We start from the raw sequence: 17,604 nt of genomic DNA on the forward strand, positions 1-17,604 counted from the left end.
TAACGTGAGTATATGCCTGATATCCTTGTGCAAGGACGGAAATGCTCATGAGCGGCAGTAGTATGTAGGCATTCCCAATTGGCCCTTGCAAAAGTGGATGGCAGCATGGGTATAATACTTCACGCTGTGAGCTATCACGCCCCCTACGGGCGACGTTTTTAGAGCATTATAAGGAACACGCCAACCTGATGTGCTCTGCTGCAGAAACCCTGGCTCAGAAGTATCGGGTTGTGTAACAACCCGCACCGACGTTTTGAATCCCGTGCTAACTTTCCCACGAAAGCATGCGTAACATCTGTCTCACCGGATTTGTCAGAGTCTGTGAAAATATGACTCAACTGTATGAGCTGCCGCTTTATATTTTTTCAACTAGACATATCTGGTAGGTGTTCAGTTTTAAAGCCGGAGATTTAAAGCCGGAGCTGACCTGTACATCCGGCACCGTGACTAGCAGTACATGTCGAAAATGTGAGGTTATGCACCTGGGACTCTGTTAGCCTACGCAGTCTGAAAAAATTTCCATCACCGCCATTTAGAATCGGTAGCGGCTTAGTGGCGCTATCAACCTCTACCCGAGCACGTGCGGCAGTGCTGCCATAAAACAGGCTGCCCTGTGGCAAAAGTGGTAGACAGCACATTTTAACGAAGGGAATATTTAGGTCATCCCAGTGCTTTTTCGTATTAGGCGCTGGAAGTTCGATTTCAAATTACTGTTGCGCTGACTAATCTGAAGATTTCATCTTTTAGATGTTTTTCTTTCTAAAGACGAATGCACTGAAGCAGTAGTCAAAATTACCTTTATATGTATTGCACTTTCTTATACGTTGGTGCTCTTGAAAATAATGCCAAACCGAGTTTCGAGCAGTCAAGTATGAATTCACCTCTTCCATTTGAATAATAATCTACACTCTTGTATTTCACTATTTTCCCTTGTCGGACATGTTCTTCAACAAGTGATTGTGTTGCAGCCCACTTCAACTACGCATTTCGAAGTAGCTCCTTTGGAACAGCTGCTGCACTAACTGTGAAAATAGCAAAAGCCGAACGGCATATTTCGTTCATGCGACTGACATCTGAAGTGCCGAAGATAAACAAACACCTTGTGTCGCATTTTTCCGGGACCAATTTTAGAAAGGCAGAGAACTTCAGAAAATCACTAGTATAATCCACGCCATTTCCTCCAAACACACATCACTTCAGATATTGCTGCAGCCGTTTAACATTGTTAAATGTACTAAACATCACTGACACATGTTTGTCAGAGAAGAAACTGGTACATCTTCAGCAGTAATATTAGAGTGCTAGTTACGATATCTTCATTCTTGTTGTATTCTGTACACGATGTCGGTTGTGTTCTTCGTGCAGATGAACTGCACAGGCACTACCACATTCAGATCACCGGGTGTGGATTGTATCAGTGCTTTGCGCCTCGCACTACCTTCATTGGTATCTGGTGGAGTGATGGGCCGCGCTCACGGCCGTGAAGGTTACCAGACTGCAGCAAATATTACCCAGCACAAAGTTGTGCCCGAGGAGCAGCAAACAAGCATTTTTGCTCGAGGAGCCGCTCTTTCCTGCCCAGATACTGTGGCACGCAAAGCCGTCGACAGCCGTCCCATACAATATGGCAGACAGCCTCCGAAGCATCTGAGATATCCGTGGTCTCCAACTTGCCACCGAGAAAGATTGTCCTGTCTCCCGTCTACGTCTCGCAGGCAAATGTCCATTGGCTGGGCAAGCCCATCGTCTTACATACTGAGGGAAAGTTTGCCTCGATGAAGACCCTACACAGCCTAATACATCCAAACTACAAATATAAATTTGGTACTCACTCATCTGCAGATTTCTCAGATGCAAAAGCGGTTATCGTAAGCACTTCAAAATAAAAAAGCGAGTAACCTCATAATTGTCATGGATTTCTGTCATAATTGTGTCATCACTGTGTGAACTAACTAGCGCTAGTTCCTCGTCGCAGCTTTGTCCTGATCGACTGCGAATTCAGTTTTGGCGGCGGGAAGGCAGCTACCTCATTCTGCATCTTTTAAAGCGGCTTCGTTCGTTTTTAGGAGCCTCTTGCTTGCCATCGACCTCTATATTCTGCTTACCTTCACCTTCCACTCTCTTCGAGGGACAGTGCTATGCTGGTCATACTGGAGCTTCATGTCTGCGAGACAGGAGGACTCACGCTGGCATGCTTACTACATGGGCAGCGCCATGAAGCATATCTAAAGGCGGTGCCTGCATAATGGGCCCGGTTTCCAAAAACGCTGAGCGCTCAAGACACGCAATATAGACAGTAGCAGTGGTGTCTACTGAAACGCTAGTACGGTACCTGCGAGTACTAAAATTTTTAGTCGATCTCGTCTTCCAGAGTAGAATCATGAATGGAACGCATTCCAGGAAATATTAGCAACTTTTTAGAAGGCTTGAAAACGGTAAGCACCCTCAGCTAACGGCCAGGTTCCTTGGCTGCTGGAGATGTCGCCAAAATCATCCACTTTTGTTCTGCCAGCGGGACCGCGCGTACGTTCTGCGTGCAGCCTTTTTCACCGAGAGGAGGCAGCACCTTCGCATGCTTCTGTTGCTGTCGGACAGCGCTTTGGTGCTGCTCCTCGCTTTTGCTTCCTTTTGCATCACCGCGTTCAGCCGCTCCTCATTTTTGTGCAGCGAAGCGCGCTGAGCATCCCTTGCTGCTTTCACTGCCTGCTTTCACGTAGCGTTGTCCTCCCTTGCTCGCCCTTATCGACTCGTTCGGTCACCCTGGCCGCCTTTTGGTATTTATGCGCGACTGAATAAAGTCCTCGCTGTTGACACAAGCCACCTTTTCTATTTGATAACTTGTGTGGGTCAATCCTACCGGCATGGCTCCTACATTGCTGCCACCAAATATACAGAAATACAAAACGTAGTGACTTGTGTATGCCAAGTATCTATCCGGCACAGCAATAACCATGAGTACATGCGGCCAGCAGGACCTGTGGCCGAGCAGTTTTTTCCTGCCACGGGTAATACAACCATGCAAAGAGTACAGGCACATGAGAGTAAAAATCTTATGACAGTTTTCGAAATCACTACATTTTGTGCCTAGACTTTGACGTCCAGGAAAATCTAGCATAAGTTCCTTTCAAGTCTGACAGTTTATTCCACACAGCCTTTAAGCTAAGAACGCCAATTCACGATGCTTTGGTTGCACATTCAGCGCACCTTCTGTTGTCACCCTAAATTTTACTGACCAGAAATTACATCGGCACACAGCCCTTTGCTTTCAACTCGCCCTGCGTCTTGTTGGTAGCACATTGAGCGTACCTTCTGTTGTCACCCTAAATTCCCTTCAGCAGAAATTATATATGGACACAGCTCTTTGCTTTCAACTCGCCCTGCGTCTTGTTGGTAGCACATTAGGTTTGGTTTGGTTTATGGGGTTTAACGTCCCAAAGCGACTAAGGCTATGAGAGACGCCGTAGTGGAGGGCTCCGGAAATTTCGACCACCTGGGGTTCTTTAACGTGCACTGACATCGCACAGTACACGGACCTCTAGAATTTCTCCTCCAAAGAAATTCTAGCCGCCGCGGCCGGGATCGAACCCGCATCTTTTGGGTCAGCAGCCGAGCACCATAACCGCTGAGCCACCGCGGCGGCGTTGGTAGCACATTAAGCGTACCTTCTGTTGTCACCCTAAATTCCCCTCAACAGAAATTATATATGGACACAGCCCTTCGCTTTCAACTCGCCCTGCGTCTTGTTGGTAGCACATTAAGCGCACCTTCTGTTGTCACCCTAAATTCCCCTCAACAGAAATTATATATGGACACAGCCCTTTGCTTTCAACTCGCCCTGCGTCTTGTTGGTAGCACATTAAGCGCACCTTCTGTTGTCACCCTAAATTCCCCTCAACATAAATTATATATGGACACAGCCCTTCGCTTTAAACTCGCCCTGCGTCTTGTTGGTAGCACATTAAGCGCACCTTCTGTTGTCACCCTAAATTCCCCTCAACAGAAATTATATATGGACACAGCCCTTTGCTTTCAACTCGCCCTGCGTCTTGTTGGTAGCACATTAAGCGCACCTTCTGTTGTCACCCTAAATTCCCCTCAACAGAAATTATATATGGACACAGCCCTTCGCTTTCAACTCGCCCTGCGTCTTGTTGGTAGCACATTAAGCGCAACTTCTGTTGTCACCCTAAATTCCCCTCAACAGAAATTATATATGGACACAGCCCTTTGCTTTCAACTCGCCCTGCGTCTTGTTGGTAGCACATTAAGCGCACCTTCTGTTGTCACCCTAAATTCCCCTCAACAGAAATTATATATGGACACAGCCCTTTGCTTTCAACTCGCCCTGCGTCTTGTTGGTAGCACATTAAGCGCACCTTCTGTTGTCACCCTAAATTCCCCTCAACAGAAATTATATATGGACACAGCCCTTTGCTTTCAACTCGCCCTTCGTCTTGTTGGTAGCACATTAAGCGTACCTTCTGTTGTCACCCAAATTCCCCTCAACAGAAATTATATATGGACACAGCTCTTTGCTTTCAACTCGCCCTTCGGCTTGTTGGTAGCACATTAAGCGTACCTTCTGTTGTCACCCAAATTCCCCTCAACAGAAATTATATATGGACACAGCCCTTTGCTTTCAACTCGCCCTTCGGCTTGTTGGTAGCACATTAAGCGTACCTTCTGTTGTCACCCTAAATTGCCCTCAACAGAAATTATATATGGACACAGCCCTTTGCTTTCAACTCGCCCTTCGTCTTGTTGGTAGCACATTTAGCATACCTTCTGTTGTCACCCAAATTCCCCTCAACAGAAATTATATATGGACACAGCTCTTCGCTTTCAACTCGCCCTGCGTCTTGTTGGTAGCACATTAAGCGTACCTTCTGTTGTCACCCTAAATTCCCCTCAACAGAAATTATATATGGACACAGCCCTTTGCTTTCAACTCGCCCTGCGTCTTGTTGGCAGCACATTATGCGTACCTTCTGTTGTCACCCTAAATTCCCCTCAACATAAATTATATATGGACACAGCCCTTTGCTTTCAACTCGCCCTGCGTCTTGTTGGTAGCACATTAAGCGGACCTTCTGTTGTCACCCTGAATTCCCCTCAACAGAAATTATATATGGACACAGCCCTTTGCTTTCAACTCGCCCTTCGTCTTGTTGGTAGCACATTAAGCGTACCTTCTGTTGTCACCCAAATTCCCCTCAACAGAAATTATATATGGACACAGCTCTTCGCTTTCAACTCGCCCTGCGTCTTGTTGGTAGCACATTAAGCGTACCTTCTGTTGTCACCCTAAATTCCCCTCAACAGAAATTATATATGGACACAGCCCTTTGCTTTCAACTCGCCCTGCGTCTTGTTGGTAGCACATTATGCGTACCTTCTGTTGTCACCCTAAATTCCCCTCAACATAAATTATATATGGACACAGCCGTTTGCTTTCAACTTGCCCTGCGTCTTGTTGGTAGCACATTAAGCGGACCTTCTGTTGTCACCCTAAATTCCCCTCAACAGAAATTATATATGGACACAGCCCTTTGCTTTCAACTCGCCCTGCGTCTTGTTGGTAGTACATTAAGCGTACCTTCTGTTGTCACCCTAAATTCCCCTCAACAGAAATTATATATGGACACAGCCCTTTGCTTTCAACTCGCCCTGCGTCTTGTTGGTAGTACATTAAGCGTACCTTCTGTTGTCACCCTAAATTCCCCTCAACAGAAATTATATATGGACACAGCCCTTTGCTTTCAACTCGCCCTGCGCCTTGTTGGTAGCACATTAAGCGTACCTTCTGTTGTCACCCTAAATTCCCCTCAACAGAAATTATATATGGACACAGCTCTTCGCTTTCAACTCGCCCTGCTTCTTGTTGGTAGCACATTAAGCGTACCTTCTGTTGTCACCCTAAATTCCCCTCAACAGAAATTATATATGGACACAGCCCTTTGCTTTCAACTCGCCCTGCGTCTTGTTGGTAGCACATTATGCGTACCTTCTGTTGTCACCCTAAATTCCCCTCAACATAAATTATATATGGACACAGCCCTTTGCTTTCAACTCGCCCTGCGTCTTGTTGGTAGCACATTAAGCGGACCTTCTGTTGTCACCCTAAATTCCCCTCAACGGAAATTATATATGGACACAGCCCTTTGCTTTCAACTCGCCCTGCGTCTTGTTGGTAGCACATTATGCGTACCTTCGGTTGTCACCCTAAATTCCCCTCAACATAAATTATATATGGACACAGCTCTTTGCTTTCACCTCGCCCTGCGTCTTGTTGGTAGCACATTAAGAGTACCTTCTGTTGTCACCCTAAATTCCCCTCAACAGAAATTATATATGGACACAGCTCTTTGCTTTCACCTCGCCCTGCGTCTTGTTGGTAGCACATTAAGCGCACCTTTAGTTGTCACCATAAATTCCCCTCAACAGAAATTATATATGGACATAGCCCTTCGCTTTCAACTCGCCCTGCGCCTTGTTGGTAGCACATTAAGCGTACCTTCTGTTGTCACCCTAAATTCCCCTCAACAGAAATTATATATGGACACAGCTCTTTGCTTTCACCTCGCCCTGCGTCTTGTTGGTAGCACATTAAGAGTACCTTCTGTTGTCACCCTAAATTCCCCTCAACAGAAATTATATATGGACATATCCCTTCGCTGTCAACTCGCCCTGCGTCTTGTTGGCAGCACATTAAGCGTACCTTCTGTTGTCACCCTAAATTCCCCTCAACAGAAATTATATATGGACACAGCTCTTTGCTTTCACCTCGCCCTGCGTCTTGTTGGGAGCACATTAAGCGCACCTTTAGTTGTCACCATAAATTCCCCTCAACAGAAATTATATATGGACACAGCTCTTCGCTTTCAACTCGCCCTGCGTCTTGTTGGTAGCACATTAAGCGTACCTTCTGTTGTCACCCTAAATTCCCCTCAACAGAAATTATATATGGACACAGCCCTTTGCTTTCAACTCGCCCTGCGTCTTGTTGGTAGCACATTATGCGTACCTTCTGTTGTCGCCCTAAATTCCCCTCAACAGAAATTATATATGGACACAGCTCTTTGCTTTCACCTCGCCCTGCGTCTTGTTGGTAACACATTAAGAGTACCTTCTGTTGTCACCCTAAATTCCCCTCAACAGAAATTATATATGGACATAGCCCTTCGCTTTCAACTCGCCCTGCGTCTTGTTGGCAGCACATTAAGCGTACCTTCTGTTGTCACCCTAAATTGCCCTCAACAGAAATTATATATGGACACTGCCCTTTGCTTTCAACTCGCCCTGCGTCTTGTTGGTAGCACATTAAGCGCACCTTTAGTTGTCACCATAAATTCCCCTCAACAGAAATTATATATGGACATAGCCCTTCGCTTTCAACTCGCCCTGCGTCTTGTTGGTAGCACATTAAGCGCACCTTTAGTTGTCACCATAAATTCCCCTCAACAGAAATTATATTGAAGAGTTGAAATCTGGGTTAGTTGGTACATTATACTTAAGAAAAACCAGCCAAAAAGGCTGGTGTTTTTTACCTAGGAGTAAGAAGGCTTTATTACCGTACTCGTCTGCACACTCAAAAGTCGTCAAGAGAGGGATTGCCATGAGCTGTTTTCGCAATGCTCTGCAGAAGAGTTGCCACCATAGCATGAAGTCAAGTTTCGACAACCAGGTTAAGCGTTTGCAAGAGGCCGGTTTCCCAAAACCGCTTTTGAATGCTGTGGCAGAGTCGTTGCTGCAAAGAATTAAGAGCCGTGACGAAAAGGTGGCTGACCCTACTAGGGCTGAAAGAAGAAAATTTGAGGTGATGCCTTATGTGCATGGGGCTTCCCACAATATCAAAAAAGTTGCTGCAAGACAAGGTGTCAATGTTGTCTTTTCTGCTCCTTGCAAACTTTCAAGCCTTTGTTCACGTGTCGCGCGTGGCAGAACTAGACCACCTGTTTGTTCGACGCGGCATCAAAACTGCTATGTTCCTTGTGCGACACGGGTGGTTTATAAGATACCGCTGACATGCGAAAAAGTTTACATCGGTCAAACTGGCCGGTGTATAAATGAAAGGCTACGAGAGCACCATAACTCTCTGACTCCGGCTGACGGAGCAAACTTGCCTCGCCATTGCCGCGATTGCGGGTGCTACCCGTTGTTTTCCAATGTTACCTTTCTCGGTAGAGGCAAGGATAAGGTTGAGCGGGAAATCCTCGAAGCATTTCACATTAGCAATCATGGAGATAACTGTGTTAGCACGGCTTCTATCACGTTGATGCAGAAAGAATTAGGTTACTTGTCCCGTTGACACCGCAGTTTGACTATCTTAGGAGATCGCATTTCTTGATTTTTTGGGCTGGTTTTGCGGTGCCGTTGATTTGCGCATGCTCTGTTGGGTTTTCTTGGAGACTGGCTGTTTTTTCAATAAAGCACAGTTGATAGTCCAGTCGTTGTGTGTGCCTCGTCTCTCCTTTGTCCCTGTCTTTTTGGCTGGTTTTTCTTAAGTAGAAATTATATATGGACATAGCCCTTCGCTTTCAACTCGCCCTGCGTCTTGTTGGTAGCACATTAAGCGTACCTTCTGTTGTCACCCTAAATTCCCCTCAACAGAAATTATATATGGACATAGCCCTTCGCTTTCAACTCGCCCTGCGTCTTGTTGGTAGCACATTAAGCGCACCTTCTGTTGTCACCCTAAATTCCCCTCAACAGAAATTATATATGGACACTGCCCTTTGCTTTCAACTCGCCCTGCGTCTTGTTGGTAGCACATTAAGCGCACCTTTAGTCGTCACCATAAATTCCCCTCAACAGAAATTATATATGGACACAGCCCTTTGCTTTCAACTCGCCCTGCGTCTCGTTGGCAGCACATTAAGCGTACCTTCTGTTGTCACCCTAAATTCCCCTCAACAGAAATTATATATGGACACAGCCCTCTGCTTTCACCTCGCCCTGCGCCTTGTTGGTAGCACATTAAGCGTACCTTCTGTTGTCACCCTAAATTCCCCTCAACAGAAATTATATATGGACACAGCTCTTTGCTTTCAACTCGCCCTGCGTCTTGTTGGTAGCACATTAAGAGTACCTTCTGTTGTCACCCTAAATTCCCCCCAACAGAAATTATATATGGACATAGCCCTTTGCATTCAACTCGCCCTACGTCTTGTTGGTAGCACATTGAGAGTACCTTCTGTTGTCACCCTAAATTCCCCTCAACAGAAATTATATATGGACACAGCCCTTTGCATTCAACTCGCCCTGCGTCTTGTTGGCAGCACATTAAGCGTACCTTCTGTTGTCACCCTAAATTCCCCTCAACAGAAATTATATATGGACATAGCCCTTTGCATTCAACTCGCCCTGCGTCTTGTTGGCAGCACATTAAGCGTACCTTCTGTTGTCACCCTAAATTCCCCCCAACAGAAATTATATATGGACATAGCCCTTCGCTTTCAACTCGCCCTGCGTCTTGTTGGCAGCACATTAAGCGTACCTTCTGTTGTCACCCTAAATTCCCCTCAACAGAAATTATATATGGACACAGCTCTTTGCTTTCACCTCGCCCTGCGTCTTGTTGGTAGCACATTAAGCGCACCTTTAGTTGTCACCATAAATTCCCCCCAACAGAAATTATATATGGACATAGCCCTTTGCATTCAACTCGCCCTACGTCTTGTTGGTAGCACATTGAGAGTATCTTCTGTTGTCACCCTAAATTCCCCTCAACAGAAATTATATATGGACACAGCCCTTTGCATTCAACTCGCCCTGCGTCTTGTTGGCAGCACATTAAGCGTACCTTCTGTTGTCACCCTAAATTCCCCTCAACAGAAATTATATATGGACATAGCCCTTTGCATTCAACTCGCCCTGCGTCTTGTTGGCAGCACATTAAGCGTACCTTCTGTTGTCACCCTAAATTCCCCCCAACAGAAATTATATATGGACATAGCCCTTTGCATTCAACTCGCCCTACGTCTTGTTGGTAGCACATTAAGAGTACCTTCTGTTGTCACCCTAAATTCCCCCCAACAGAAATTATATATGGACACAGCCCTTTGCATTCAACTCGCCCTACGTCTTGTTGGTAGCACATTGAGAGTACCTTCTGTTGTCACCCTAAATTCCCCTCAACAGAAATTATATATGGACATAGCCCTTCGCTTTCAACTCGCCCTGCGTCTTGTTGGCAGCACATTAAGCGTACCTTCTGTTGTCACCCTAAATTCCCCTCAACAGAAATTATATATGGACACAGCTCTTTGCTTTCACCTCGCCCTGCGTCTTGTTGGTAGCACATTAAGCGCACCTTTAGTTGTCACCATAAATTCCCCTCAACAGAATTTATATATGGACATAGCCCTTCGCTTTCAACTCGCCCTGCGCCTTGTTGGTAGCACATTAAGCGTACCTTCTGTTGTCACCCTAAATTCCCCTCAACAGAAATTATATATGGACACAGCCCTTTGATTTCAACTCGCCCTGCGCCTTGTTGGTAGCACATTAAGCGTACCTTCTGTTGTCACCCTAAATTCCCCTCAACAGAAATTATATATGGACATAGCTCTTTGCTTTCACCTCGACCTGCGTCTTGTTGGTAGCACATTAAGAGTACCTTTAGTTGTCACCATAAATTCCCCTCAACAGAAATTATATATGGACATAGCCCTTCGCTTTCAACTCGCCCTGCGCCTTGTTGGTAGCACATTAAGCGTACCTTCTGTTGTCACCCTAAATTCCCCTCAACAGAAATTATATATGGACACAGCTCTTTGCTTTCACCTCGCCCTGCGTCTTGTTGGTAACACATTAAGAGTACCTTCTGTTGTCACCCTAAATTCCGCTCAACAGAAATTATATATGGACATAGCCCTTCGCTTTCAACTCGCCCTGCGTCTTGTTGGCAGCACATTAAGCGTACCTTCTGTTCTCACCCTAAATTCCCCTCAACAGAAATTATATATGGACACAGCTCTTTGCTTTCACCTCGCCCTGCGTCTTGTTGGTAGCACATTAAGCGCACCTTTAGTTGTCACCATAAATTCCCCTCAACAGAAATTATATATGGACATAGCCCTTCGCTTTGAACTCGCCCTGCGTCTTGTTGGCAGCACATTAAGCGTACCTTCTGTTGTCACCCTAAATTCCCCTCAACAGAAATTATATATGGACACAGCTACTTGCTTTCACCTCGCCCTGCGTCTTGTTGGTAGCACATTAAGAGTACCTTCTGTTGTCACCCTAAATTCCCCTCAACAGAAATTATATATGGACACAGCCCTTTGCTTTCAACTCGCCCTGCGCCTTGTTGGTAGCACATTAAGCGTACCTTCTGTTGTCACCCTAAATTCCCCTCAACAGAAATTATATATGGACACAGCTCTTTGCTTTCACCTCGCCCTGCGTCTTGTTGGTAGCACATTAAGAGTACCTTCTGTTGTCACCCTAAATTCCCCTCAACAGAAATTATATATGGACATAGCCCTTTACTTTCAACTCGCCCTGCGTCTTGTTGGTAGCACATTATGCGTACCTTCTGTTGTCACCCTAAATTCCCCTCAACAGAAATTATATATGGACACAGCTCTTTGCTTTCACCTCGCCCTGCGTCTTGTTGGTAGCACATTAAGCGCACCTTTAGTTGTCACCATAAATTCCCCTCAACAGAAATTATATATGGACATAGCCCTTCGCTTTCAACTCGCCCTGCGTCTTGTTGGCAGCACATTAAGCGTACCTTCTGTTGTCACCCTAAATTCCCCTGAACAGAAATTATATATGGACACAGCCCTTTGCTTTCAACTCGCCCTGCGCCTTGTTGGTAGCACATTAAGCGTACCTTCTGTTGTCACCATAAATTCCCCTCAACAGAAATTATATATGGACACAGCTCTTTGCTTTCACCTCGCCCTGCGTCTTGTTGGTAGCACATTAAGAGTACCTTCTGTTGTCACCCTAAATTCCCCTCAACAGAAATTATATATGGACATAGCCCTTCGCTTTCAACTCGCCCTGCGTCTTGTTGGCAGCACATTAAGCGTACCTTCTGTTGTCACCCTAAATTCCCCTCAACAGAAATTACATATGGACACCGCCCTTTGCTTTCAACTCGCCCTGCGTCTTGTTGGTAGCACATTAAGCGCACCTTTAGTTGTCACCATAAATTCCCCTCAACAGAAATTATATATGGACATAGCCCTTCGCTTTCAACTCGCCCTGCGTCTTGTTGGTAGCACATTAAGCGTACCTTCTGTTGTCACCCTAAATTCCCCTCAACAGAAATTATATATGGACACAGCTCTTTGCTTTCATCTCGCCCTGCGTCTTGTTGGTAGCACATTAAGAGTACCTTCTGTTGTCACCCTAAATTCCCCTCAACAGAAATTATATATGGACATAGCCCTTCGCTTTCAACTCGCCCTGCGTCTTGTTGGCAGCACATTAAGCGTACCTTCTGTTGTCACCCTAAATTCCCCTCAACAGAAATTATATATGGACACTGCCCTTTGCTTTCAACTCGCCCTGCGTCTTGTTGGTAGCACATTAAGCGCACCTTTAGTTGTCACCATAAATTCCCCTCAACAGAAATTATATATGGACATAGCCCTTCGCTTTCAACTCGCCCTGCGTCTTGTTGGTAGCACATTAAGCGCACCTTTAGTTGTCACCATAAATTCCCCTCAACAGAAATTATATATGGACATAGCCCTTCGCTTTCAACTCGCCCTGCGTCTTGTTGGTAGCACATTAAGCGCACCTTTAGTTGTCACCATAAATTCCCCTCAACAGAAATTATATATGGACATAGCCCTTCGCTTTCAACTCGCCCTGCGTCTTGTTGGCAGCACATTAAGCGTACCTTCTGTTGTCACCCTAAATTCCCCTCAACAGAAATTATATATGGACACAGCTCTTTGCTTTCACCTCGCCCTGCGTCTTGTTGGTAGCACATTAAGAGTACCTTCTGTTGTCACCCTAAATTCCCCTCAACAGAAATTATATATGGACATAGCCCTTCGCTTTCAACTCGCCCTGCGTCTTGTTGGCAGCACATTAAGCGTACCTTCTGTTGTCACCCTAAATTCCCCTCAACAGAAATTATATATGGACACTGCCCTTTGCTTTCAACTCGCCCTGCGTCTTGTTGGTAGCACATTAAGCGCACCTTTAGTTGTCACCATAAATTCCCCTCAACAGAAATTATATATGGACATAGCCCTTCGCTTTCAACTCGCCCTGCGTCTTGTTGGTAGCACATTAAGCGCACCTTTAGTTGTCACCATAAATTCCCCTCAACAGAAATTATATATGGACATAGCCCTTCGCTTTCAACTCGCCCTGCGTCTTGTTGGTAGCACATTAAGCGTACCTTCTGTTGTCACCCTAAATTCCCCTCAACCGAAATTATATATGGACACAGCCCTTTGCTTTCACCTCGCCCTGCGTCTTGTTGGTAGCACATTAAGAGTACCTTCTGTTGTCACCCTAAATTCCCCTCAACAGAAATTATATATGGACACTGCCCTTTGCTTTCAACTCGCCCTGCGTCTTGTTGGTAGCACATTAAGCGCACCTTTAGTTGTCACCATAAATTCCCCTCAACAGAAATTATATATGGACATAGCCCTTCGCTTTCAACTCGCCCTGCGTCTTGTTGGCAGCACATTAAGCGCACCTTCTGTTGTCACCCTAAATTCCCCCCAACAGAAATTATATATGGACACTGCCCTTTGCTTTCAACTCGCCCTGCGTCTTGTTGGTAGCACATTAAGCGCACCTTTAGTTGTCACCATAAATTCCCCTCAACAGAAATTATATATGGACATAGCCCTTCGCTTTCAACTCGCCCTGCGTCTTGTTGGCAGCACATTAAGCGTACCTTCTGTTGTCACCCTAAATTCCCCTCAACAGAAATTATATATGGACACTGCCCTTTGCTTTCAACTCGCCCTGCGTCTTGTTGGTAGCACATTAAGCGCACCTTTAGTTGTCACCATAAATTCCCCTCAACAGAAATTATATATGGACATAGCCCTTCGCTTTCAACTCGCCCTGCGTCTTGTTGGTAGCACATTAAGCGCACCTTTAGTTGTCACCATAAATTCCCCTCAACAGAAATTATATATGGACATAGCCCTTCGCTTTCAACTCGCCCTGCGTCTTGTTGGTAGCACATTAAGCGCACCTTTAGTTGTCACCATAAATTCCCCTCAACAGAAATTATATATGGACATAGCCCTTCGCTTTCAACTCGCCCTGCGTCTTGTTGGCAGCACATTAAGCGTACCTTCTGTTGTCACCCTAAATTCCCCTCAACAGAAATTATATATGGACACAGCTCTTTGCTTTCACCTCGCCCTGCGTCTTGTTGGTAGCACATTAAGAGTACCTTCTGTTGTCACCCTAAATTCCCCTCAACAGAAATTATATATGGACATAGCCCTTCGCTTTCAACTCGCCCTGCGTCTTGTTGGCAGCACATTAAGCGTACCTTCTGTTGTCACCCTAAATTCCCCTCAACAGAAATTATATATGGACACTGCCCTTTGCTTTCAACTCGCCCTGCGTCTTGTTGGTAGCACATTAAGCGTACCTTCTGTGTTCACCCTAAATTCCCCTCAACAGAAATTATATATGGACACAGCCCTTTGCTTTCAACTCGCCCTGCGTCTTGTTGGTAGCACATTAAGCGTACCTTCTATTGTCACCCTAAATTCCCCTGAACAGAAATTATATATGGACACAGCCCTTTGCTTTCAACTCGCCCTGCGTCTTGTTGGTAGCACATTAAGCGTACCTTCTGTTCTCACCCTAAATTCCGCTCAACAGAAATTATATATGGACACAGCCCTTTGCTTTCAACTCGCCCTGCGTCTTGTTGGTAGCACATTAAGCGTACCTTCTGTTCTCACCCTAAATTCCGCTCAACAGAAATTATATATGGATACAGCTCTTTGCTTTCAACTCGCCCTGCGTCTTGTTGGTAGCACATTAAGCGTACCTTCTGTTCTCACCCTAAATTCCGCTCAACAGAAATTATATATGGACACAGCCCTTTGCTTTCAACTCGCCCGGCGTCTTGTTGGTAGCACATTAAGCGTACCTTCTGTGTTCACCCTAAATTCCGCTCAACAGAAATTATATATGGACACAGCCCTTTGCTTTCAACTCGCCCGGCGTCTTGTTGGTAGCACATTAAGCGTACCTTCTGTGTTCACCCTAAATTCCGCTCAACAGAAATTATATATGGACACAGCCCTTTGCTTTCAACTCGCCCTGCGTCTTGTTGGTAGCACATTAAGCGTACCTTCTATTGTCACCCTAAATTCCCCTCAACAGAAATTATATATGGACACAGCCCTTTGCTTTCAACTCGCCCTGCGTCTTGTTGGTAGCACATTAAGCGTACCTTCTGTGTTCACCCTAAATTCCCCTCAACAGAAATTATATATGGACACAGCCCTTTGCTATCAACTCGCCCTGCGTCTTGTTGGTAGCACATTAAGCGTACCTTCTATTGTCACCCTAAATTCCCCTCAACAGAAATTATATATGGACACAGCCCTTTGCTTTCAACTCGCCCTGCGTCTTGTTGGTAGCACATTAAGCGTACCTTCTGTTCTCACCCTAAATTCCGCTCAACAGAAATTATATATGGATACAGCTCTTTGCTTTCAACTCGCCCTGCGTCTTGTTGGTAGCACATTAAGCGTACCTTCACATTAGCACATTAAGCGTAGAGTTGGCACGGAAGCAGCATTTGGAACACCATGGCTCATGCAGCGCATCTTTACCCTTCGCAGACGATCTTCGCGTTCTTGGTACTGCTGTGTCCGCCCCCGGCATACTCGGCGGATGACATTTCCACACCGCTGCTACAATCAAGCGATGACGCATTCTACCAGCAGCCCTTGAACTATCTTCACCTGGATCCACTACAGTTAATGCGCCCGGCTTTCTACGTACCTTCATCGTCGACTCTGACGTCACATCGCAGTGGCAATTTAAGCGGCTGTCTGAGCGACAGTCCGTTTAGTTGGCACGGAAGCAGCATTTGGAACACCATGGCTCATGCAGCGCATCTTTACCCTTCGCAGACGATCTTCGCGTTCTTGGTACTGCTGTGTCCGCCCCCGGCATACTCGGCGGATGACATTTCCACACCGCTGCTACAATCAAGCGATGACGCATTCTACCAGCAGCCCTTCAACTATCTTCACCTGGATCCACTACAGTTAATGCGCCCGGCTTTCTACGTACCTTCATCGTCGACTCTGACGTCACATCGCAGTGGCAATTTAAGCGGCTCTCTGAGCGACAGTGCGTTTAGTTGGAACGGAAGCAGCATTTGGGACACCATGGCTCATGCAGCGCATCTTTACCCTTCGCAGGTGTGTAAAAACGTTTCGCTTTATGCTAAGAAAAGTGACGACCCGTTCTTGCTATTGCTTCCGTGCCAACAAGTGCTTTGTGAAATTGTCTGCGACTGTTTCTCAATGGCGATGCTCATACTGCGCTCCGGTGATGTAGAGACTAATCCGGGGCCCACCACGCGTAATACTGAAGCATTACTTGAACTGCAACATTTGCCCGCCAATCCTTCGGAGCAGATGGAAGTTCTTTTTCGGCTATTAAAGGACCTCCAGGCACGATCTGTAGAATCCGCTAAGGGCCAGGCCGAGTTGGTTAGCGACGTTAAGGCAATTAAGGTTGGTCGAAAGAACATCGAGACCAAAATTGAGGCAATCCAGACGAGGTTAGACAATCTTGAAGAAAAAACAAAGGTATTAGACCGTCTCGATGATTACATTGCTGGAATTCAAGTGTCAGCAAAAGTCCAGACAAATCGGCTCGACTCTTTAAAACTGCGTGTTGACGAACTTGAGGATAGATCTCGACGCAATAATTTAATTTTTCATGGAATCCCTGATTCTCGCGAATCATCGGAACAGTCAGAGTCGAACGTAAGGGCAGCACTAGCCGAAGCAATCAACAGCCTACCCGACACAGCAATAGAACGCGCCCATCGCATAGGTCGCTACACGCCCGATAAGTGTCGCCCAATTGTTGTCAAGTTCGCCAGCACGAAAACAAAAGACAAAGTACTTTCCGCGCGAGCAAAGCTAAAAGAAAATGATGTCTCTATTTCCGAAGATTTTTCGCCCGCCACACGCCATGCCCGAAAAAAACTCATTGAGTACGCTAAAAGCCAGCCCCAACCATGTACTTTCCAGTTAATATACACTAAACTAGTCATGAATAAAAAACAGTTCGTCTGTGACCCGGCAACAGACACCATCAGCGAAAATGCCGCGTACGAACCACGAGATAGCGGCGAGCATGTTGATTGTGAACACGTCCCAAGTTAGGAAAGCGCGAGGGGAAGTGGACAAGACGCGTCCCACGTATCAGTTTTTTTTACTAATATTCGTAGCATCATGAATAAACGCGCTTCCTTAACTTCTGTCTTAGATACTTGCAATACCGATATTTTAGTGCTTACAGAAACGTGGCTGCATTCACAGGTTCAAGATCACGAACTTTTTCAGACCGCTCATCGTTTTTCACTCTATCGTTGTGATCGAACAATGCGACAGGGAG

At 45.9% G+C, this 17,604-nt stretch overlaps 1 protein-coding gene across 1 annotated transcript; it reads left to right on the forward strand.

Moving 5' to 3' along the window:
• Positions 1–15,753: 15,753 nt before the first annotated feature.
• Positions 15,754–17,572, forward strand: LOC149327619 (uncharacterized). The gene has a single exon (XM_089562473.1). It carries the CDS (start codon positions 15,774–15,776, stop codon positions 17,370–17,372), a length of 1,599 nt encoding a protein of 532 aa, XP_089418599.1. The 5' UTR covers positions 15,754–15,773; the 3' UTR covers positions 17,373–17,572.
• Positions 17,573–17,604: the final 32 nt, after the last annotated feature.

The sequence above is a fragment of the Amblyomma mixtum genome, chromosome 10, assembly GCF_055824585.1.
Source record: "Amblyomma mixtum isolate Tamu chromosome 10, ASM5582458v1, whole genome shotgun sequence".
NCBI classification, from domain to species: Eukaryota; Metazoa; Arthropoda; class Arachnida; order Ixodida; family Ixodidae; genus Amblyomma; species Amblyomma mixtum.